The 23,909-nt window shown below is 42.1% G+C and overlaps 3 protein-coding genes across 11 annotated transcripts in view; all 3 read right to left on the bottom strand.

The window, feature by feature from the left end:
- Positions 1 to 60: 60 nt before the first annotated feature.
- LOC105416361 (CMRF35-like molecule 1) lies at positions 61 to 3,672 on the bottom strand. The gene is made up of 12 exons (XM_029834750.1): positions 3,537 to 3,672; positions 3,301 to 3,467; positions 2,949 to 3,060; positions 2,547 to 2,864; positions 2,165 to 2,464; positions 1,976 to 2,048; positions 1,715 to 1,812; positions 1,594 to 1,628; positions 1,396 to 1,464; positions 1,247 to 1,309; positions 808 to 876; positions 61 to 695 (listed from the first exon to the last, which is right to left on the bottom strand). The coding sequence occupies exons 3-12, from the start codon at positions 2,992 to 2,994 to the stop codon at positions 648 to 650; spliced, it is 1,119 nt and encodes a 372-aa protein (XP_029690610.1). The 5' UTR covers positions 2,995 to 3,060; positions 3,301 to 3,467; positions 3,537 to 3,672; the 3' UTR covers positions 61 to 647.
- On the bottom strand, positions 61 to 14,460 carry LOC115249488 (polymeric immunoglobulin receptor-like). Of its 3 annotated transcripts, none has more exons than XM_029834749.1 (12): positions 14,331 to 14,460; positions 13,979 to 14,090; positions 13,577 to 13,894; positions 13,195 to 13,494; positions 13,006 to 13,078; positions 12,745 to 12,749; positions 12,624 to 12,658; positions 12,426 to 12,494; positions 12,277 to 12,339; positions 11,826 to 11,906; positions 11,522 to 11,713; positions 61 to 503 (listed from the first exon to the last, which is right to left on the bottom strand). In XM_029834749.1, the coding sequence occupies exons 2-11, from the start codon at positions 14,022 to 14,024 to the stop codon at positions 11,666 to 11,668; spliced, it is 1,038 nt and encodes a 345-aa protein (XP_029690609.1). In that variant the 5' UTR covers positions 14,025 to 14,090; positions 14,331 to 14,460; the 3' UTR covers positions 61 to 503; positions 11,522 to 11,665. The 3 variants fall into 3 exon arrangements, with proteins under 3 accessions (XP_029690609.1, XP_029690607.1, XP_029690608.1); XM_029834747.1 differs by having other exon boundaries at positions 12,745 to 12,842; positions 14,331 to 14,459; XM_029834748.1 differs by having other exon boundaries at positions 11,838 to 11,906; positions 12,745 to 12,842; positions 14,331 to 14,458.
- Positions 14,461 to 19,329: 4,869 nt separating this feature from the next.
- LOC105419934 (polymeric immunoglobulin receptor-like) overlaps positions 19,330 to 23,909 on the bottom strand; it is a 59,207-nt gene continuing 54,627 nt past the window's right edge. The window contains exons 1-12 of one of the 7 annotated variants that reach the window (XM_029834740.1): positions 22,726 to 22,878; positions 22,545 to 22,656; positions 22,099 to 22,210; positions 21,697 to 22,014; positions 21,315 to 21,614; positions 21,072 to 21,198; positions 20,811 to 20,908; positions 20,690 to 20,724; positions 20,492 to 20,560; positions 20,343 to 20,405; positions 19,904 to 19,972; positions 19,330 to 19,791 (exon numbers count right to left, since the gene is read on the bottom strand). In XM_029834740.1, the coding sequence (XP_029690600.1) occupies positions 19,744 to 19,791; positions 19,904 to 19,972; positions 20,343 to 20,405; positions 20,492 to 20,560; positions 20,690 to 20,724; positions 20,811 to 20,908; positions 21,072 to 21,198; positions 21,315 to 21,614; positions 21,697 to 22,014; positions 22,099 to 22,144 (1,173 nt within the window). In that variant the 5' untranslated portion in view covers positions 22,145 to 22,210; positions 22,545 to 22,656; positions 22,726 to 22,878 and the 3' untranslated portion in view covers positions 19,330 to 19,743. The other 6 variants (XM_029834743.1, XM_029834741.1, XM_029834744.1 and 3 more) reach the window with 6 other exon arrangements.

The raw sequence follows: 23,909 nt of genomic DNA, 5'->3' as shown, positions 1-23,909 counted from the left end.
TATTAATATACTACAAATGTGTCCATTACATAAGAATCCATGCGTGGAAAGTCACTGTTCTTACATTAGTATGTTTATTTTATATGTGATACATATGATGACAAACATCTGCATTTCGCAGCCTAACCTGCAACTTGTCCACATGCAATGAAACCGTCTGCAGGACTTAGACAATAAGTTAAAAACACACAAAACAACATTTTATATTTTCAGTGAATGTTTTAGGGTTTGGTTAGAAGGTTTCAATTTTAAGTCTTAGCAAATCATTTCAAATGTCGTTGTGAGGTACAGGTGTTGCAGGTTTATGTGATTTCCTTTAGAAAGTGAGGAGTTATGCAGGAAACCACCAATTCAAGCTTTGAGGAACTGACGAGTAAAAGAAAAGGATGTTGCGTAATTTTAAAATGTTTCAAAATTTAAAATTCTTTTATTGCTATCTGTATTGCTTAGTAGTTTGTTAATGTTCATCAGCATCATTATTATTGTCACTAATGTGTTATTACCTCACCCTGTCATTGCAAAAAACACCATTCTGGACTTGTTAACTCACTAATTTGACAAGTTTTAGACTGTCAAAGGCAACACAGTGAAAAAAGTTTGCTTCAAACCATTGTGACATTGCATCCTGAAATAACCAACGACAACCTCTACAGTTTGCGGCTATTAGCCAATTTGCTGTATATGTCAGTAGTCTCCTGTTAAAAGACACACACACAAGCACACACATGCACACAAAATCATTTTTGGCACTTAAGTATTCAAGAAAGTGAAAAGAAATCAGTAATAAGTGGAAGTGTTGGTGTTTACCTTGGGTCTCCTTTCTCGTCCTGGAATCTTCACAGAACTATAGGTGACTTCATTCTCAGAACACATTGGCTGAAGATGGAAGCAGGAAGAGTCGTGAGCCGTGTCACTGTTGCAATATTTCATTGATGCTACTTGATTTTCAGAATATTAAAACCAGACGTTTAAACCCGTTAGGTTATTATCAGAAGAAGATTGACCTGGATATTAACTGTATAATAACCCACAGCCCTGTCTCCTTTACACTGCCCTCTCTCTAACCGCCCGACATGAGGAGATGAGATTTTAGATCTTTTTTGCTATTTGAAGCAGAGGAATGATTGCAGATCTGCCCCATGCTCAGAATTGTTTGGTGTATGTTGAAGGGGGCTAAGACAGATTCTGTCCTCTCTCATTCTTTTCATGTTTTGTTGACTTGATGAGTGGAAGTGGTGGTGTTTACCTTGGGTCTCTGCTCTGGAATTCTCACGGAACTATAGGTGACTTCATTTTCAGAACACAATGGCTGAGAGAGAAAGCAGAAAAAAAAATCTTGATTTTTATAATTACAATAAAATTATGCATTTTTATAAATGCAGCAGATGCAGTTACCCGATGCGAAGATTCTGGTTTTGTCTTCATCTTACTGTAAATCACTTCATCTTCAGGACAAGCCATGTCCTGTTTTACATTTGAAAAATGAAATCTTTTATCTTATCACTTTAATTTTCAAAACAAGTCAACATTTACACATGTTCCATCTGTAAACTCTGTCCTGGGTCTAACTGCTGCACACTAGTTTAATCTTACCAACATCTCAGCTGATGGTTCCTCCTGGATCTGCTCTACAAGTCAGATTAGAAAGTCTGGTTATTTTGAATGAACATTTATTTAATAAAATTTGTGATGACTTTGATTAATAAAGACTTACTTTGTCTTTTTATGCAGAACCAGATCAATGAGGACAAAATTACAAAGAAGATCAACAAGGATAATGAGATGATGACATTCATGAAGGAACCTGAAAGACTGCAGCAGAAATACACATGAAACATAGACATTAACAGGACAATCTAAAATTCTTTTATATCTCTTGGTTCTATTCAGCAGCAGCTGCAGGACCTGTTGTTGGACCTAAAGGTGACAGTTTCTAGTATAAATGTAGGCTGCAGTCTAATGCAGAGCTGCTGACCTGTTGGGAGCATCTTCATCTGTGGTCGACGGAGAGACAAGTTCAGGACTAGTAAAAGTCTCTGGCTGAGCAGCTACATTTAGGACAAAACAGTAAGACAGAGTAAAAGAGACAATATGTTGAATATCTGTTGGATTTAGGATGACATCATTCATCAAATTGTGGTAATAACTGACAGACAGAACTTACTGGTGGACGGTTTCTCTCTGACAATTATCTGCACCGGCATCTGTAGATCTCCTCTGCTGCACCAGTACCAACCACTGTCCTCCATCTTCAGTCCGCTCATAGTCACTGTGAAGACTCTGGGAAGTGTCTCATTAATGAATACTGTGGTTCCATCTATTGATCGCTGTGACTGTGTCACACAGGGGCCACCCACCCGGCACCATTTAGCTTGTCCAGAGTTCTGATAGTAACATTGGATGGTTGTTTGTCCTCCAATAAATCCAGTTACCTCCTGATGATCCACATAGAGACTGGAAACATCTTAGAGAGAAGCAATTTCACCAGTAAACAGTATCCAACCTAAAGCTGGTTGACTAAGATGATAATGACGTTTGGTTCTTACCTCTTGTGACTGACATTTGGAAATATGTTCCATCATCTTTTCCTCCATTAATCTCCACAATACACCAGAAATCTTTGTCTCCCTCTCTCACATCTTTTATGGTCACAGTAAAGACTTTTTTCTCTCTGTCATCAGAGATCAAAAACCTTCCTGAACTCTGCTGGTTTGTCTTAACTGCACATGAGCAGGAGATGAAAGAATATCCTTGACACAAGTATTTCACATGGCTGGTGTATTTTGGGTGGTACAGACATGGAATTGAGACGGAATCTCCAGCTTTCACTGACACTTTAGTGACTGTAGTGATGCTGTAAACTCCTGCAACGAGACCAAATGCATGAGTTGGACATCTTGTAGTAAAGATTCAAACAAGTGTAAATAGAAAGCCACCCAGTGACTGACCTGTGAGTCCAGTGAGGAGGAGAGAAATGCTGAGGTGAAGAGCCATGTCGCTGCAGCAACCAGAATAAGACCAACAGAAGACACGGCCGTCTATTTAATGAGTTTCCACTTCCTGATTTTGTGAAAATACATGTGTTAAAGAAATAGCAGCACCATTGTTTGGAGAATTGTTTTGTAAAAACCCATGAATATATTATCTGACTTGTACAACAATTTTGTGTTGTTTTTTTGTATCTTGCAGATGAAATGTTATTTGCAAAGGTTTAATTTAATGTAAAGATGTTTTACATCAAAATCAATTTTCAGGCCATTAGTTCTTTAATGTGCATATTTCTATTAATATCAGTCTCACCTCTGTGACAAAACTCCATCCTTTATTCAGGGTAAATATCAACCAAGGGACGAACCTCCAGGCTCAAATAAATCCATCTTCTGCCGCCCTGCTTCAACAACAAGCTGCAACATGACAATATGTCCTCACCTGTGACGTGGCTGCAGTCACAGATGAGGATCTGCAACCTGAGAAGGAAAAGGCAAACCAAACTTACCAAGTGAGCCTGCTAAAATATTGAAAGTGATGTCATGTACCTCTCTTGTTGCTGCCAGACGACCCTCATGTCAGCTTCCCAGTTTCTGGGAACTTTTTTTTGCAGGGTTTCTCCTGCGGGGGGCGTGGTGGAGCCATGGCTTCAGGTGGTGCCGGGGACTGGTGCACCTGCAGACTATCAGTAATCAAGCCACCTATTTATGGACTGTTCTCAGGGTTGGCCAGCGTTGGCGTGTTTTGTCTGATTCGGAATACCCCGGCTATACCCTCCTGGACTATGGTGAAACTTTTTCCTTCGTGGATTCCTTTTGAACCCGTTTATCGGATTATCGTTTGTCTTTTTCCTTCGCGGACTGCTTTTGACTAGTGATGTCCAAATGAGGCTTTGAACCCTTTTGGACCATTGTGTTGAAAATTGGTTCATTACTCGAAGCTTCAATCATTCCGAACGCGGGGGTCATCTGCTGGCGCATTGGTTGTACTGCAGCCATGCAAAGTGCACGCTTGCTGGGTATTATTATTATTATTATTATTATTATTATATTTTAGGAACAGGTGGGGGGTATGGGCCTATGGTGCTTGGGTGAACTGGTGTGCTTATGCATTTTTATTTAAAAACAACAGTTTCTCCACAGTCGAGGGTTTGAGGCGGTTTCTCTTTTTTGAAACTATTTCCCCAGCTTTAGAAAACACCCTCTCGCAGGGCACAGAGGATGCTGGTGTTGCGAGGTACTGGTTTGCCAGGTGGTACAGGTTTAGGTATAGGGCTTTGTTTGTCGTCCAGTACACCAGAGGGTCCTGTGATCGTTCAAGTGGAGGGGCTGACAGATGGAACGCTGCACCTCCACTATGGCATCAGCGGTGGCATTCCTGGACGCTCTTGCTTCTTCAGCATCCCTGTCCAACAGCTTCTACAGATCAATGACTTAAAATAAAACATTAAAGTTTAGTCCGTACATGAATCAATGCAAATAAATCTATTGATCCAAATTCTATAATTTTTGTACCTTGGGAAGAAGCAGCTGGTTCTGGCTGTGCTGTTGAAGTGGACGGCGGGTCCTCTTCGGTGGGTGCGTTCCGCAACAATGCCGCACACTCCGATTTTAACCGGTGCATAGCTGACTCGGCATTTGAAGGGCTTTGGAATCCGAGTATTTAAAATCTTGGGTCAAGTAATGATGATAAAGAGAAGATGCTTGTGGTTTCTATTCCACTGAGTTTATCATTCATAATTCTATTGAGGTTTATGCCAAGGTCTTTTGCCATTTTGTTTGAGTTCTGTGCCATCAGCTCACTCAAAGCATGCTTCAGCATTTTTATCAGGGGTGTTATTTTTGATCCCAACACCCTCTTTTCATGTGAGAGCTCTACGGTGGCAGCATGAAAAGGTGACAGTATCTTCCTACACTCAGATGCACACTCAAAGTCATTTGCAGTCAATAGGTCCAAATCTGTGGGCAGAGTGGTCAGAGCAGCGGCAGCTGCATCCCTCTGCTCATAAAGACGCTGCAGCATCTCATAGGTGCTATTCCATCTTGTGTCTACTTCAATTATTAGTTTTGTGACAGGACGGCCCATTTGCACCTGGATCTGCTGCAGCTTCTCTTTAGTGGTGTTGCTTGATTTAAAATAGGTGATCATCTGCCTCGTTTTTGATCTTATATTATCTAGCCCAGCAGTAGCATCCATGGCCTTTTTGACAATTACATTTAGTGCGTGAGCCAGGCAGACAGTATGCCGCACCCGCAGAATAGTTGCGGCAGCATCATATTTGCTGCTGCGTCAGCCACCAAGCACCTCACCTTCTCTTCAAGAGCCCATTCCCTTAAAATCTCTCGAGCAGTTCCAGCAATGTTCTCTGCTGTGTGACTGATAGGAAAAGGCCGAACTCCCAACAGGGTGGTGGAGAGTTCACCTGCATGAATAGCATGATAGGTGACAGCGAGATACGCATCCATGTTGATGGAGGTCCACATATCTGCGGTCAAGCTGACACTGTCAACATTCTGCAGGGCTGCCTTGGCCTTCTCCTTTTCTTCCACATACCTCCTCTCCACCATGGCTTTAACTGTCTGCCTTGATGGAAGGGTGTATGTGGGATCCAGTTTAGCCACCAGAGCACGGAAGACAGGATCAGACACCACAGTGAAAGGCTGGGAATCTTTCACTATGAAATCCACTAGAGCTTCATCAAACTCCTGCTTCCTGCTACATAAAATATGGACGTTAGCAGAACAAGATTAATTTAGTTAATTAACTAATTATATACACCCTGCGCAGTAAAGTTTAAAAGTTACTCTTAATATTGCCTGGAACAGCACCCACTCACCTGGTGGAAACGTCATCACAGCAGCACCACCAGCTTCATTCTCATGTTTGGCTCGGTAATGCCTCATCATTGATGACGTGTTATTATTATACGCCAGATGTCGGGAACAAAGCAAACACTTCACCTGCAAATTAAAAATGTGATGTGTGTGTGGTTTATTATTTGTTACTGTGTGAATAAGAGTTGAAAAATACGTTTGTAACACCTACCTTGTTCGGCGGCACCATTTCAAAGTGGTCCCAGACTTGAGATCTCTTCCTGGTTGGTTCCATTGCAAAGCAATAAGAAAGCAAACCGAAAGCAATACGAACGCTAATCAAATCAATCCAAAAAGGTATTGACCAGATCGGCAACGTATTGCGCTGTTTCATCCATTTTTAAACACAACTGAGACCCGCCCATTGAACCGAACCAGTCAGCTGATTCAGGCCGAATGAAGCAGTGAAGAGGTTCAAACGTCATCAGTCACGTGATTTGAAGCGCGCTCCCGAGCAGTGCTTCAGAAAAAACTCTACCGAGTTTTGGGGCGTGGTTCGAAGCCCCGTGTCAGAGGGAACATTACTACTTTTGACCCCGCTCGGGATTTTTTGTCGTAAGTTTTCATTTCCTGTTTGGGTTAAGAACTGAGTCGTGGTCTCCACGCCTTTTGAGTTGCATAACTTTCTGTGAACTTAAATAAAGCTTCTCGGAAGACGAAACGCCACTGTGTCCTGCCTGCTTTCGGGTCCTGATACAACCGCTCGTAACACCTCATGCCCGAAGAAATTGAGAGAAAAAGCAAAACTGCTTTTAAAACTTGGATTTCTGTGATGAAAACTGTCAGGTGGAACTAGAAGAATTTTGTTGGGCCAAACATGTGGGACCTTTCTCATTTACAGTGATACCAATTGTCCTCTAGACGGCGCCAGACACCTTCCAGAAGCGGACGGCCACAGTTCTCCAGACAGGCGACGCCTTCAATAATGTGCTGATCGTAATGAAAACGTGGGAAGAACATTTTCAGGATCAAATATTCCTATATGGGAAAACATGGTCTGATCATCAAATAGGAGATTCTATGGCAAGTGTTTGTTATACTGTGAGACTGAGGTAGAAACAGCCAAGAGCCCTGATCTGGAACGAAGATGAATCAGGTTCATGTCTCATGTATATGTTAATATGAAATGAATGGCTGCAGGTAAATAAATCAATAAAAACATACATTTTGTGTATTGTGACACCTGATGGAAGGGGTGAAATGGTTTAGACTTCTCACACCCCGTTTCACACCTTTACTTACACAGTCATCCGGAAGGGGAAAGGTTGCGAAGTTATTGTTTTCTGTTCGTCGTTTCCATGACGGTAGCTGTATATATATTTTTTAAAGCTTTCAGGTTTTCTTCCGCTTCCATGATGTTGACTCCACCACCCTGCATCCTCTGATTGAGAGCTGCGAATATATCAGCCATGTATGCTAAAATGAGAATGAACTCAGAATTATTGAAGCAATCTGCATGACAATATTGGTGTTCTTGCAAAAACAGGGCTAATTCCACACGCATGGCTACAACACGATTCAGCACCTGTCCCTGAGATAACCACCGAACATTAGAACGGTGCAGAAGTACCTCAGATTCACAGCCCATTTCTTTACACAGCTCACTGAAGATGCGGCGCCACAATTTCGCACGTAGTTCACACATTCAACGACAATTTTGAACACTTCTGTCAGTTTTGGAGGCGAGGTTTTTGTGGCCAACGCATGCCTGTGCAGAATACAATGCGTGACAATGATGTGTGGTGCATCGACTTTTACTCACACACCAAAACCACACTTTCATTCCCAGCATGACTGGAGCTCTGTCAGTATAACCTGCAGAAACCATATCCCATAAAAGATTGTGATCTCTGAAGAAGTTATCTACAAGCTTCTTCACATTGGCTGCCTTAGTTATTGTTGTAAGAGGATTACAACATAAAAAATCTTCTTTTATCATGTCGTCTTTCACATAGCGCACAAAAACAGCAAGCTAGCTTAGAATAGAAACGTCTGTGGTCTCATCAAGTTGAAGCCTGAATTTTGCCGGGTTTGAAATCAGATCTGCGACTACTTCGAGCCAAGATGTCTTTACTCGTGCCCTCTATTCTCTCGCTGATGGTGTCATTTGAAAGAGGAATTTGGGATAATTTACCTTCGGCCGCTGTTCCGAGTATCAGATTCGGCATCTTTAAGGCAGCTGGTTTCATGAGTGTTTCACCGGTGGTGTGTGGCTTGCCCTGCTTTGTGATCAGGTAAGCACCTTCGTACGATGCTGTGAGGATCGGTTTGTCAATGGGTACAAATCCAAAAGAAGACAGAGTGGCCTTTTTATCAAATCTGGCTCTCTTCACCTTGAATTCAGCAAGTGTTGTGTTCCTGTCTTCCCCATCTGCATGCAGCTTCAAGAAATGCTCCTTTAGTTTTGCCGGTGCAAGACTAGAGTTCGATCAAACCCAGGTTAAGAACCACTGGTTTAGAGCTTCAGGAGGCCCATGAAGTTGTGACTCAGTCACAGAGGTTAATCCAGCACCTGTGGAAACCATCTTCGTATTATCATCATTATTGTAACAGCTGTTACGTAGTTGGAGTGCACGGGTGACGAGTTCTGCACGTTGGAAGGGAAGGAGGACGTGAAGGAAGCAGGTGTGTGAGGAGCTGGAGGGGGATGATTGGGGAGAAGTGAGAATAAAGCATGTTCAGGCTGCTGAATAATCACCTGCCCCTCCATCCATCCATCCATCCATCCATCCATCCATCCATCCATCCATCCATCCATCCATCCATCCGCTTATCTGGAGTCAGGCCATGGGGGCCGTAGCCTATGCAGAGGCCCCCATGTTCTGTTCCATGGGCTACCTCACACATCTTCAGTGGTAGGATCTCTCGCTCCTCCCAGGCCAGCTGGGAGTGACCCTCCAGCTTTTCTGGTTCTTCCCTGAGTCTCGAGCTAGTGGGACGTAGCAGGAAAACCTCACCAGGGAGGGGCCCAGGAGGCATCCTAACCAGATGCCAGAGTCACCTCATCTGGGTCCTCTTGATCTGATGGGCAGTGGCTCTATAGCGACCTCTCCCTGATGACCGAGCTCTCACCCTGTGAAAGGATCTCACCCCGCCCCAGACGAGACACTCCAGCCTTATGGCTGAGGGCCATGGTCTCAGATTTAGAGGTGCTGATTCTCATTCCTGCTGCTTCACACTTGGCCATGAAACCGCTCCACTGAGAGCTGAAATCCACAGCCTGGTGACGCCAGCAGAACCACATCATCTGCAAAATACAGAGACCCCATCCTGAGGCCACCAAAGTGGACCCCCTTAACACCCTCAGGACCACCAAAGCTGTCTGGCCTGTCACCCAGAAGGGCCACGTCACCAAGAGAGCAACAATAAATGAAAAAGAGATTCATAAAAATGGAACTTTGCGGTCTAGCCTATTCCTGTATTCTCAAGTCCATCAATTTCATCAACGTCAGGATCCCAACTTTCAATTCATAACATTACCTTCTGGCTTAGATGATCTTGTAAAATCACTATTTAACTCTAAATCGCTTATCTCGAGAATTAGCAATCATATAACCTCTTTTAAACAAATCATTATCAAAAATCAGAGCAGACTGGGTGGATGAACTAGGGGAAAATTTGGAGGAGGATCTGTGGGAGAGGGCACTCCTTGCAGCGGTGGGCATCGAGTTCCGGATCCAAGCCAGACTTTCTGTCCTACAGGTAAACACTTTCACCTGGGGTTTCATTTACTTGGTGAAAGCATTTCCTGCCTGGTAGGATGCAAATCCCAGCTTGAATTCAACCCTCGAGGAATGGATTTGACCTCCTCTGATGGGCAAGTCCAATCCATGAAGGCTGGAATCCAGAAACCGCTTTCACCAAGGTAAATGGAACCCCAGGTGAAAGTATTTTCCTGTAGGACAGAAAGTCTGGCTTGAATCCGGCCCTCGAGGACTGGATTTGCCGACCCCGCCTGAGAGTAAATGATAGCACCTCCTGTGCCAAACTAAGCATTATACAATTCAAGAGTCTTCATCACATCCACTATTCTAAAGCAAGATTGGCTAGAATATTTCAGATGCAAACTGCAGCACGTGTAGAAACACTCTTGCTGATTTAACACATATGTTTTGGCTTTGGCAACCTATTGGTCGAGCATTTTTAATATTTTATCAGAAGCATTGAGTATTGATCTTCAGCCCAGTCCAACTGTGGCCATATTTGGTATTGTAGACAAAAGACATGAGACATTAAGGAAAAGTTCTAAGACCATTATAGCTTTTATGATGCTGCTTGCACGTAGAAGATTGTTATTGCATTGGAAATAAAAAATCCACCCAAAGTGTCTATGTGGTTCAGCAACCTTGCACAATTCATACAATTAGAGAAAATAGGATGTACTCGCAGGGACTGCAGGGACAAATTGTTTTCTGTCTGGGATCCAGTGTTGACATACTTAGGAACCCTTGAAACTTTGCTCACTTAGGTATCATTTGGGAGTCATCTTACATATGTCTTTGTGATGGTTATTAAATCTATGTGAACGATGTCTTCTTTAGTGAACAGATTCATTCTGGTGTGCCATTGGGTATATCGTCTGCTATTAAAATTTTATAAAAAAATTATATGTTAAGTTCTGAAAAAACTCAAGTGGGACCCAAGAAGACAGACAAAAAGGCCACTTTGGTGATCTACAGGTTATTTAGAAAATATTTACACAGTGTGCTCTATAAATGGTGACTGCAGTGAAGGAAGTGTTGAGCCAAACCCAAGGAAGTGCTCATTGGAACAGTAGTGACCTAAAACAAAAGGAATGACACAGTAAAATGCAAAAAACCCCAATAGTCCATCAAAGAAACACTCAGTTTAATACCAGTACAGACGAAATGATCTGACGCCGGGCAGCTGTGCTGGTTGCTGAAAAGGCCAAATGACCAGATTAGCTGCAGGTGTGGAGGCAGCCAGCACAACAGATGGGTCACTTACTGCCCCCCCCCCCCCCCCCCCCCCCCCAGTGGACAAACAGAGCACAAAAACCCCAAACCACAGACCAAACACAGGATCATAACTTGTCTACCTGAATTAATCTTCCCCCTCTTTCTTATCTTTGAGTTTGCCCTTTAATTATTATGTGGGGGGCTTAAATACAAAAATGTGCATAGTGACCTTTCGGTATATGTTCCATGTTGTTGATGCTCAATAAAAAAATAAAATAAAAAAAAGAAACTCTGCTTCTTCTTCTACTTCTCTTGGGCTTTTTTTTAGACTTCCACATTTCTTAGAGCTTCTTCAAAGCTTGTGACTAAAGATAAAAGATGATGTTGAATTTTATCTTCACCTCCAACATGTGTAACGTTATTTAATATGGCAGAAACATGTCAACAATATATGAGTCCACTCCTGGAAAATCAGTGTTCTCCATGAAAAATGGGTTTATTTGAGTTGATATTTCTGTGGTAATAAACATATAAAATAACATGGAAATAGAAATATAACCAGGAACTCTGCAGAAGTTATAATTATAATTCTCCTGAAATAAGCAAGAACCCAGCAGAGGTGACAAATTCTAGGATGTGTGATGATGAGAAATATTGGTGTATAAGTTAGTGGGATCCCGTGAAAACAAAACACACATGACGGCAGATTTAGGATGAAAGGTTAAATAACAGTGTTATTACCTCACCCTGTCATTGCAAAAAACACCATTCTGGACTTGTTAACTCACTAATTTGACAAGTTTTAGACTGTCAAAGGCAACACAGTGAAAAAAGTTTGCTTCAAACCATTGTGACATTGCATCCTGAAATAACCAACGACAACCTCTACAGTTTGCGGCTATTAGCCAATTTGCTGTATATGTCAGTAGTCTCCTGTTAAAAGACACACACACAAGCACACACACGCACACAAAATCATTTTTGGCACTTAAGTATTCAAGAAAGTGAAAGAAAATCAGTAATAAGTGGAAGTGTTGGTGTTTACCTTGGTCTTTACCTTGGGTCTCCTTTCTCGTCCTGGAATCTTCACAGAACTATAGGTGACTTCATTCTCAGAACACATTGGCTGAAGATGGAAGCAGGAAGAGTCGTGAGCCGTGTCACTGTTGCAATATTTCATTGATGTTACTTGATTTTCAGAATATTAAAACCAGACGTTTAAACCCGTTAGGTTATTATCAGAAGAAGATTGACCTGGATATTAACTGTATAATAACCCACAGCCCTGTCTCCTTTACACTGCCCTCTCTCTAACCGCCCGACATGAGGAGATGAGATTTTAGATCTTTTTTGCTATTTGAAGCAGAGGAATGATTGCAGATCTGCCCCATGCTCAGAATTGTTTGGTGTATGTTGAAGGGGGCTAAGACAGATTCTGTCCTCTCTCATTCTTTTCATGTTTTGTTGACTTGATGAGTGGAAGTGGTGGTGTTTACCTTGGGTCTCTGCTCTGGAATTCTCACGGAACTATAGGTGACTTCATTTTCAGAACACAATGGCTGAGAGAGAAAGCAGAAAAAAAAATCTTGATTTTTATAATTACAATAAAATTATGCATTTTTATAAATGCAGCAGATGCAGTTACCCGATGCGAAGATTCTGGTTTTGTCTTCATCTTACTGTAAATCACTTCATCTTCAGGACAAGCCATGTCCTGTTTTACATTTGAAAAATGAAATCTTTTATCTTATCACTTTAATTTTCAAAACAAGTCAACATTTACACATGTTCCATCTGTAAACTCTGTCCTGGGTCTAACTGCTGCACACTAGTTTAATCTTACCAACATCTCAGCTGATGGTTCCTCCTGGATCTGCTCTACAAGTCAGATTAGAAAGTCTGGTTATTTTGAATGAACATTTATTTAATAAAATTTGTGATGACTTTGATTAATAAAGACTTACTTTGTCTTTTTATGCAGAACCAGATCAATGAGGACAAAATTACAAAGAAGATCAACAAGGATAATGAGATGATGACATTCATGAAGGAACCTGAAAGACTGCAGCAGAAATACACATGAAACATAGACATTAACAGGACAATCTAAAATTCTTTTATATCTCTTGGTTATATTCAGCAGCAGCTGCAGGACCTGTTGTTGGACCTAAAGGTGACAGTTTCTAGTATAAATGTAGGCTGCAGTCTAATACAGAGCTGCTGACCTGTTGGGAGCATCTTCATCTGTGGTCGACGGAGAGACAAGTTCAGGACTAGTAAAAGTCTCTGGCTGAGCAGCTACATTTAGGACAAAACAGTAAGACAGAGTAAAAGAGACAATATGTTGAATATCTGTTGGATTTAGGATGACATCATTCATCAAATTGTGGTAATAACTGACAGACAGAACTTACTGGTGGACGGTTTCTCTCTGACAATTATCTGCACCGGCATCTGTAGATCTCCTCTGCTGCACCAGTACCAACCACTGTCCTCCATCTTCAGTCCGCTCATAGTCACTGTGAAGACTCTGGGAGGTGTCTCATTAATGAATACTGTGGTTCCATCTATTGATCCCTGTGACGGTGTCACACAGGGGCCACCCACCCGGCACCATTTAGCTTGTCCAGAGTTCTGACAGTAACATTTGATGGTTGTTTGTCCTCCAATAAATCCAGTTACCTCCTGATGATCCACATAGAGACTGGAAACATCTTAGAGAGAAGCAAATTCACCAGTAAACAGTATCCAACCTAAAGCTGGTTGACTAAGATGATAATGACGTTTGGTTCTTACCTCTTGTGACTGACACTTGGAAATATGTTCCAACATCTCTTCCTCTATTAATCTCCACAATACACCAGAAATCTGTGTCTCCCTCTCTCACATCTTTTATGGTCACAGTAAAGACTTTTTTCTCTCTGTCATCAGAGATCAAAAACCTTCCTGAACTCTGCTGGTTTGTCTTAACTGCACATGAGCAGGAGATGAAAGAATATCCTTGACACAAGTATTTCACATGGCTGGTGTATTTTGGGTGGTACAGACATGGAATTGAGACGGAATCTCCAGCTTTCACTGACACTCTAGTGACTGTAGTGATGCTGTAAACTCCTGCAACGAGACCAAATGCATGAGTTGGACATCTTGTAGTAAAGATTCAAACAAGTGTAAATAGAAAGCCACCCAGTGACTGACCTGTGAGTCCAGTGAGGAGGAGAGAAATGCTGAGGTGAAGAGCCATGTCGCTGCAGCAACCAGAATAAGACCAACAGAAGGCACGGCCGTCTATTTAATGAGTTTCCACTTCCTGATTTTGTGAAAATACATGTGTTAAAGAAATAGCAGCACCATTGTTTGGAGAATTGTTTTGTAAAAACCCATGAATATATTATCTGACTTGTACAACAATTTTGTGTTGTTTTTTTGTATCTTGCAGATGAAATGTTATTTGCAAAGGTTTAATTTAATGTAAAGATGTTTTACATCAAAATCAATTTTCAGGCCATTAGTTCTTTAATGTGCATATTTCTATTAATATCAGTCTCACCTCTGTGACAAAACTCCATCCTTTATTCAGGGTAAATATCAACCAAGGTACGAACCTCCAGGCTGATACAGATGCTCTGAATGTAACTGAGCATTATCGCATCTATATTAAGACCCCTCCACACCATCCATGGAGGCCCAGAAAAGCCAGAAGAACTGTTGCAAACAGCCACGTCAAATAAATCCATCTTCTGCCGCCCTGCTTCAACAACAAGCTGCAACATGACAATATGTCCTCACCTGTGATGTGGCTGCAGTCACAGATGAGGATCTGCAACCTGAGAAGGAAAAGGCAAACCAAACTTACCAAGTGAGCCTGCTAAAATATTGAAAGTGATGTCATGTACCTCTCTTGTTGCTGCCAGACGACCCTCATGCCCGAAGAAATTGAGAGAAAAAGCAAAACTGCTTTTAAAACTTGGATTTCTGTGATGAAAACTGTCAGGTGGAACTAGAAGAATTTTGTTGGGCCAAACATGTGGGACCTTTCTCCTTCACAGCGATACCAATTGTCCTCTAGAAGGCGCCAGACACCTTCCAGAAGCGGACGGCCACAGTTCTCCAGACAGGCGACGCCTTCAATAATGTGCTGATCGTAATGAAAACGTGGGAAGAACATTTTCAGGATCAAATATTCCTAAATGGGAAAACATGGTCTGATCATCAAATAGGAGATTCTATGGCAAGTGTTTGTTATACTGTGAGACTGAGGTAGAAACAGAGCCAAGAGCCCTGATCTGGAACAAGAAGATGAATCAGGTTCATGTCTAATGTATATGTTAACATGAAATGAACGGCTGCAGGTAAATAAATCAATAAAAACATACATTTTGTGTATTGTGACACCTGATGGAAGGGGTGAAATGGTTTAGACTTCTCACACCTCATTTCACACCTTTACTTACAGTCATCCGGAAGGGGAAATGTTGCGAAGTTATAGTTTTCTGTTCGTCGTTTCCATGACGGAAGTTATATATATATATTTTTTTAAAGCTTTCAGGTTTTCTTCCGCTTCAATGATGTTGACTCCACCACCCTGCATCCTCTGATTGAGAGCTGCGAATATATCAGCCATGTATGCTAAAATAAGAATGAACTCAGAATTATTGAAGCAATCTGCATGACAATGTTGGTGTTCTTGCAAAAACAGGGCTAATTCCACACGCATGGCAACAACACGATTCAGCACCTGTCCCTGAGATAACCACCGAACATTAGAACGGTGCAGAAGTACCTCAGATTCACAGCCCATTTCTTTACACAGCTCACTGAAGATGCGGCGCCACTATTTCGCACATAGTTCACACATTGCACCACAGTTTTGAACACATCTGTCAGTTTTGGAGGCGAGGTTTTTGTGGCCAACGCATGCCTGTGCAGAATACAATGCGTGACAATGATGTGTGGTGCATCGACTTTTACTCGCGCACCAAAACCAGACTTTCTTCCCAGCATGACTGGAGCTCTGTCCGTACAACCTGCAGAAACCATATCCCATGAAAGATTGTCATCTCTGAAGTTATCTACAAGCTTCTTCACATTGGCTGCCTTAGTTGTTGTTGTAAGAGGCTTACAAAATAAAAAATCTTCTTTTATCATGTTGTCTTTCACATAGCGCACAAAAACAGCAACCTTAGAATAGAAACGTCTGTGGTCTCATCAAGTTGAAGCCTGAATTTTGCCGGGTTTGAAATCAGATCTGCGACTACTTGAGCCAAGATGTCTTTACTCGTGCCCTCTATTCTCTCGCTGATGGTGTCATTTGAAAGAGGAATTTGGGATAATTTACCTTCGGCCGCTGTTCCGAGTATCAGATTCGGCATCTTTAAGGCAGCTGGTTTCATGAGTGTTTCACCGGTGGTGTGTGGCTTGCCCTGCTTTGTGATCAGGTAAGCACCTTCGTACGATGCTGTGAGGATCGGTTTGTCAATGGGTACAAATCCAAAAGAAGGCAGAGTGGCCTTATCATCGAATCTGGCTCTCTTCACCTTGAATTCAGCAAGTGTTGTGTTCCTGTCTTCCCCATCTGCATGCAGCTTCAAGAAATGCTCCTTTAGTTTTGCCGGTGCAAGACTGGAGTTTGATCAAACCCAGGTTAAGAACCACTGGTTTAGAGCTTCAGGAGGCCCATGAAGTTGTGACTCAGTCACAGAGGTTAAACCAGCACCTGTGGAAACCATCTTCGTATTATCATCATTATTGTAACAGCTGTTACGTAGTTGGAGTGCACGGGTGACGAGTTCTGCACTTTGGAAGGGAAGGAGGACGTGAAGGAAGCAAGTGTGTGAGGAGCTGGAGGGGGATGATTGGGGAGAAGTGAGAATAAAGCATGTTCAGGCTGCTGAATAATCACCTTCCCCTCCATCCATCCATCCATCCATCCATCCATCCATCCGCTTATCCGGAGTCAGGCCATGGGGGCTGTAGCCTATGCAGAGGCCCCATGTTCTGCTCCATGGGCTACCTCACACATCTTCAGTGGTAGGATCTCTCGCTCCTCCCAGGCCAGCTGGGATTGACCCTCCAGCTTTTCTGGTTCATCCCTGAGTCTCGAGCTAGTGGGACGTAGCAGGAAAACCTCACCAGGGAGGGGCCCAGGAGGCATCCTAACCAGATGCCAGAGTCACCTCATCTGGGTCCTCTTGATCTGATGGGCAGTGGCTCTATAGCGACCCCCCTCCCTGATGACCGAGCTCTCACCCTGTGAAAGGATCTCACCCCGCCCCAGACGAGACACTCCAGCCTTATGGCTGAGGGCCATGGTCTCAGATTTAGAGGTGCTGATTCTCATTCCTGCTGCTTCACACTTTGCCTTGAAACCGCTCCACTGAGAGCTGAAATCCACAGGCTGGTGGCGCCAGCAGAACCACATCATCTGCAAAATACAGAGACCCCATCCTGAGGCCACCAAAGTGGACCCCCTTAACACCCTCAGGACCACCAAAGCTGTCTGGCCTGTCACCCAGAAGGGCCACGTCACCAAGAGAGCAACAATAAATGAAAAAGAGATTCATAAAAATGGAACTTTGCATTCTAGCCTATTCCTGTATTCTCAAGTCCATCAATTTCATCAACGTCAGGATCCCAACTTTCAATTCATAACATTACCTTCTGGATTAGATGATCTTGTAAAATCACTATTTAACTCTAAATCTCTTATCGCAAGAATTAGCAATCATATAACCTCTTTTAAAAACACATCATTATCAAAAATCAGAGCAGATTGGGTGGATGAACTAGGGGAAAATTTGGAGGAGGATATGTGGGAGAGGGCACTCCTTGCAGCGGTGGGCATCGAGTTCCGGATCCAAGCCAGACTTTCAGTCCTACAGGTAAACACTTTCACCTGGGGTTTCATTTACTTGGTGAAAGCATTTCCTGCCTGGTAGGATGCAAATCCCAGCTTGAATTCAACCCTCGAGGAATGGATTTGACCTCCTCTGATGGGCAAGTCCAATCCATGAAGGCTGGAATCCAGAAACCGCTTTCACCAAGGTAAATGGAACCCAAGGTGAAAGTATTTTCCTGTAGGACAGAAAGTCTGGCTTGAATCTGGCCCTCGAGGACTGGATTTGCCGACTCCTGCCTTAGAGTAAATGATAGCACCTCCTGTGCCAAACTAAGCATTATACAATTCAAGAGTCTTCATCACATCCACTATTTTAAAGCAAGATTGGCTAGAATATTTCAGATGCAAACTGCAATACGTGTAGAAACAGTCTTGCTGATTTAACACATATGTTTTGGCTTTGGCAACCTATTGGTCGAGCATTTTTAATATTTTATCAGAAGCATTGAGTATTGATCTTCAGCCCAGTCCAACTGTGGCCATATTTGGTATTGCAGACAAAAGACATTAAGGAAAAGTTCTAAGACCACGTAGAAGATTGTTATTGCATTGGAAATCAAAAAATCCACCCCAAGTGTCTATGTGGTTCAGCAACCTTGCACAATTCATACAATTAGAGAAAATAGGATGTACTCTCAGGGACTGCAGGGACAAATTGTTTTCTGTCTGGGATCCAGTGTTGACATACTTAGGAACCCTTCAAACTTTGCTCACTTAGGTATCATTTGGGAGTCATCTTACATTTGTCTTTGTGATGGTTATTAAATCAATGTGAACGATGTCTTCTTTAGTGAACAGATTCAATCTGTTGTGCCATTGGGTATATGGTCTGCTATTAAAATTATATAAAAAAATATATGTTAAGTTCTGAAAAAACTCAAGGTGGGACCCAAGAAGACAGACAAAAAGGACACTTTGGTGATCTACAGGTTATTTAGAAAATATTTACACAGTGTGCTCTATAAATGGTGACCGCAGTGAAGGAAGTGTTGAGCCAAACCCAAGGAAGTGCTCATTGGAACAGTAGTGACCTAAAACAAAAGGAATGACACAGTCAAATGCAAAAAAAACCAATAGTCAATCAAAGAAACATTCAGTTTAATACCAGTACAGACGAAATGATCTGACGCCGGGCAGCTGTGCTGGTTGCTGAAAAGGCCAAATGACCAGATTAGCTGCAGGTGTGGAGGCAGCCAGCACAACAGATGGGTCACTTACTTCCTTTAGTGGACAAACAGAGCACAAAAACCCCAAACCACAGACCAGACACAGGATCATAACTTGTCTACCTGAATTAATCTTCCCCCTCTTTCTTCTCTTTGAGTTTTCCCTTTAATTATTATGTGACGGGTGGGGGAAGGGGGGCTTAAATACAAAAATGTGCATAGTGACCTTTCGGTATATGTTCCATGTTGTTGATGCTCAATAAAAAAATGTAAAAAAAAAAAGAAATTCTGCTTTTTCTCCGACTTCTCTTGGGCTTTTTTTAGACTTCCACATTTCTGAAAGGTTCTTCAAAGCTTGTGACTAAAGATAAAAGATGATGTTGAATTTTATCTTCCACTGCAAACAAAGCTTCACCTCCAACATGTGTAACGTTATTTAATATGGCAGAAACATGTCAACAATATATGAGTCCACTCCTGGAAAATCAGTGTTCTCCATGAAAAATGGGTTTATTTGAGTTGATATTTCTGTGGTAATAAACATATAAAATAACATGGAAATAGAAATATAACCAGGAACTCTGCAGAAGTTATAATTATAATTCTCCTGAAATAAGCAAGAACCCAGCAGAGGTGACAAATTCTAGGATGTGTGATGATGAGAAATATTGGTGTATAAGTTAGTGGGATCCCGTGAAAACAAAACACACATGACGGCAGATTTAGGATGAAAGGTTAAATAACAGTGTTATTACCTCACCCTGTCATTGCAAAAAACACCATTCTGGACTTGTTAACTCACTAATTTGACAAGTTTTAGACTGTCAAAGGCAACACAGTGAAAAAAGTTTCCTTCAAACCATTGTGACATTGCATCCTGAAATAACCAGCGACAACCTCTACAGTTTGCGGCTATTAGCCAATTTGCTGTATATGTCAGTAGTCTCCTGTTAAAAGACACACACACAAGCACACACACGCACACAAAATCATTTTTGGCACTTAAGTATTCAAGAAAGTGAAAAAAAATCAGTAATAAGTGGAAGTGTTGGTGTTTACCTTGGGTCTCCTTTCTGGTCCTGGAATCTTCACAGAACTATAGGTGACTTCATTCTCAGAACACATTGGCTGAAGATGGAAGCAGGAAGAGTCGTGAGCCGTGTCACTGTTGCAATATTTCATTGATGTTACTTGATTTTCAGAATATTAAAACCAGACGTTTAAACCCGTTAGGTTATTATCAGAAGAAGATTGACCTGGATATTAACTGTATAATAACCCACAGCCCTGTCTCCTTTACACTGCCCTCTCTCTAACCGCCCGACATGAGGAGATGAGATTTTAGATCTTTTTTGCTATTTGAAGCAGAGGAATGATTGCAGATCTGCCCCATGCTCAGAATTATTTGGTGTATGTTGCATGAGGCTAAGACAGATTCTGTCCTCTCTCATTCTTTTCATGTTTTGTTGACTTGATGAGTGGAAGTGGTGGTGTTTACCTTGGGTCTCTGCTCTGGAATTCTCACGGAACTATAGGTGACTTCATTTTCAGAACACAATGGCTGAGAGAGAAAGCAGAAAAAAAAATCTTGATTTTTATAATTACAATAAAATTATGCATTTTTATAAATGCAGCAGATGCAGTTACCCGATGCGAAGATTCTGGTTTTGTCTTCATCTTACTGTAAATCACTTCATCTTCAGGACAAGCCATGTCCTGTTTTACATTTGAAAAATGAAATCTTTTATCTTATCACTTTAATTTTCAAAACAAGTCAACATTTCCACATGTTCCATCTGTAAACTCTGTCCTGGGCCTAACTGCTGCACACTAGTTTAATCTTACCAACATCTCAGCTGTTGGTTCCTCCTGGATCTGCTCTACAAGTCAGATTAGAAAGTCTGGTGATTCTGAATGAACATTTATTTTATAAAATTTGCTTTGACTGTGATTAACCAAGACTCACTTTGTCTTTTTATGCAGAACCAGATCAATGAGGACAAACATACCATGACGATGAACAAGTACAACGAGATGATGACAGTCATGACGACACCTGAAAGACTGCAGCAGAAATACACATGAAACATAGACATTAACAGGACAATCTAAAATTCTTTTATATCTGTTGGTTCTATTCAGCAGCAGCTGCAGGATCTGTTGTTGGACCTAAAGGTGACAGTTTCTAGTATAAATTTAGGCTGCAGTCTAATGCAGAGCTGCTGACCTGTTGGAAGCATCTTCATCTGTGGTCGACGGTTTCTCTGTTTCATCTGTGGTCGACGGTTTCTCTGCTTCATTTGTGGTCGACGGAGAGACAAGTTCAAGACTAGTCAAAGTCTCAGGCTGAGCAGCTCCATTTAGGACAAAACAGTAAGACAGAGTAAAAGAGACAATATGTTGAATATCTGTTGGATTTAAGATGACATCATTCATCAAATTGTGGTAATAACTGACAGACAGAACTTACTGGTGGACGGTTTCTCTCTGACAATTATCTGCACCGGCATCTGTAGATCTCCTCTGCTGCACCAGTACCAACCACTGTCCTCCATCTTCAGTCCGCTCATAGTCACTGTGAAGACTCTGGGAGGTGTCTCATTAATGAATACTGTGGTTCCATCTATTGATCCCTGTGACGGTGTCACACAGGGGCCACCCACCCGGCACCATTTAGCTTGTCCAGAGTTCTGATAGTAACATTTGATGGTTGTTTGTTCTCCAATAAATCCAGTTACCTCCTGATGATCCACATAGAGACTGGAAACATCTTAGAGAGAAGCAAATTCACCAGTAAACAGTATCCAACCTAAAGCTGGTTGACTAAGATGATAATGACGTTCGGTTCTTACCTCTTGTGACTGACATTTGGAAATATGTTCTATCATCTAATTCTCGATTAATCTCCACAATACACCAGAAATCTGTGTCTCCCTCTCTCACATCTTTTATGGTCACAGTAAAGACTTTTTTCTCTCTGTCATCAGAGATCAAAAACCTTCCTGAACTCTGCCAGTTTGTCTTAACTGCATATGAGCAGAACTCGTAATAATATCCTTGACACAAGTATTTCACATGGCTGGTGTATTTTGGGTGGTACAGACATGGAATTGAGACGGAATCTCCAGCTTTCACTGACACTCTAGTGACTGTAGTGACGCTGTAAACTCCTGCAACGAGACCAAATGCATGAGTTGGACATCTTGTAGTAAAGATTCAAACAAGTGTAAATAGAAAGCCACCCAGTGACTGACCTGTGAGTCCAGTGAGGAGGAGAGAAATGCTGAGGTGAAGAGCCATGTCGCTGCAGCAACCAGAATAAGACCAACAGAAGGCACGGCCGTCTATTTAATGAGTTTCCACTTCCTGATTTTATGAAAATACATGTGTTAAAGAAATAGCAGCACCATTGTTTCGAGAATTGTTTTGTAACCCATGGATATATTATCTGACTTGTACAACAATTTTGTGTTGTTTTTTTGTATCTTGCAGATGAAAAGTTATTTGCAAAGGTTTAATTTAATGTAAAGATGCTTTACATCAAAATCAATTTTCAGGCCATTAGTTCTTTAATGTACATTAAAATAATAAATGCAAAATGAGGAACTAAGTTACCGGTAGTCATTTTAATATTTCTTTTAATATCTTTCTCACAAAACTCCATCCTTTATTCAGGGTAAATATCAACCAAGGGACGAACCTCCAGGCTCAAATAAATCCATCTTCTGCCGCCCTGCTTCAACAACAAGCTGCAACATGACAATATGTCCTCACCTGTGACGTGGCTGCAGTCACAGATGAGGATCTGCAACCTGAGAAGGAAAAGGCAAACCAAACTTACCAAGTGAGCCCGCTAAAATATTGAAAGTGATGTCATGTACCTCTCTTGTTGCTGCCAGACGACCCTCATGCCAGGTTCCCAGTTTCTGGGAACTTTTCTTTGCAGGGTTTCTCCTGCGGGGGGCGTGGTGGAGCCATGGCTTCAGGTGGTGCCGGGGACTGGTGCACCTGCAGACTATCAGTAATCAAGCCACCTATTTATGGACTGTTCTCAGGGTTGGCCAGCGTTGGCGTGTTTTGTCTGATTCGGAATACCCCGGCTATACCCTCCTGGACTATCGTGAAACTTTTTCCTTCGTGGATTCCTTTTGAACCCGTTTATCGGATTATCGTTTGTCTTTTTCCTTCGCGGACTGCTTTTGACTAGTGATGTCCAAATGAGGCTTTGAACCCTTTTGGACCATTGTGTTGAAAATTGGTTCATTACTCGAAGCTTCAATCATTCCGAACGCGGGGGTCATCTGCTGGCGCATTGGTTGTACTGCAGCCATGCAAAGTGCACGCTGACCCAGCAAGCGTGCACTTTTGATGTTGTATTATTATTATAATATTTTAGGAACAGGTGGGGGGTATGGGCCTAAGGTGCTTGGGTGAACTGGTGTGCTTATGCATTTTTATTTAAAAACAACAGTTTCTCCACAGTCGAGGGTTTGAGGCGGTTTCTCTTTTTTGAAACTATTTCCCCAGCTTTAGAAAACACCCTCTCGCAGGGCACAGAGGATGCTGGTGTTGCGAGGTACTGGTTTGCCAGGTGGTACAGGTTTGGGTATAGGGCTTTGTTTGTCATCCAGTACACCAGAGGGTCCTGTGATCGTTCAAGTGGAAGGGCTGACAGATGGAACGCTGCACCTCCACTATGGCATCAGCGGTGGCATTCCTGGACGCTCTTGCTTCTTCAGCATCCCTGTCCAACAGCTTCTACAGATCAATGACTTAAAATAAAACATTACATAAAGTTTAGTCCGTACAGGAATCAATGCAAATAAATCTATTGATCCAAATTCTAGAATTTTTGTACCTTGGGAAGAAGCAGCTGGTTCTGGCTGTGCTGTTGAAGTGGACGGCGGGTCCTCTTCGGTGGGTGCGTTCCACAACAATGCCGCACACTCCGATTTTAACCGGTGCACAGCTGACTCGGCATTTGAAGGGCTTTGGAATCCGAGTGTTTAAAATCTTGGGTCAAGTAATGATGATAAAGAGAAGATGCTTGTGGTTTCTATTCCAC

This window comes from Takifugu rubripes, chromosome 4 (genome assembly GCF_901000725.2).
Source record: "Takifugu rubripes chromosome 4, fTakRub1.2, whole genome shotgun sequence".
Classification (NCBI taxonomy): Eukaryota; Metazoa; Chordata; class Actinopteri; order Tetraodontiformes; family Tetraodontidae; genus Takifugu; species Takifugu rubripes.
This window is presented reverse-complemented; position numbering and strand designations above follow the sequence as displayed.

Coding starts and splice junctions, on each gene's coding strand:
- LOC115249488 (XM_029834747.1), bottom strand. CDS start 14,024: ATGGCTCTTCACCTCAGCATTTCTCTCCTCCTCACTGGACTCACAG. Junction 13,895..13,978: donor CCTCCTCACTGGACTCACAG/GTCAGTCACTGG, acceptor GTCTCGTTGCAG/GAGTTTACAGCATCACTACA. Junction 13,495..13,576: donor CCAAGTGTCAGTCACAAGAG/GTAAGAACCAAA, acceptor CTTCTCTCTAAG/ATGTTTCCAGTCTCTATGTG.
- LOC105416361 (XM_029834750.1), bottom strand. CDS start 2,994: ATGGCTCTTCACCTCAGCATTTCTCTCCTCCTCACTGGACTCACAG. Junction 1,465..1,593: donor AACCATCAGCTGAGATGTTG/GTAAGATTAAAC, acceptor AATGTAAAACAG/GACATGGCTTGTCCTGAAGA. Junction 877..1,246: donor TTCCAGAGCAGAGACCCAAG/GTAAACACCACC, acceptor TTCCATCTTCAG/CCAATGTGTTCTGAGAATGA.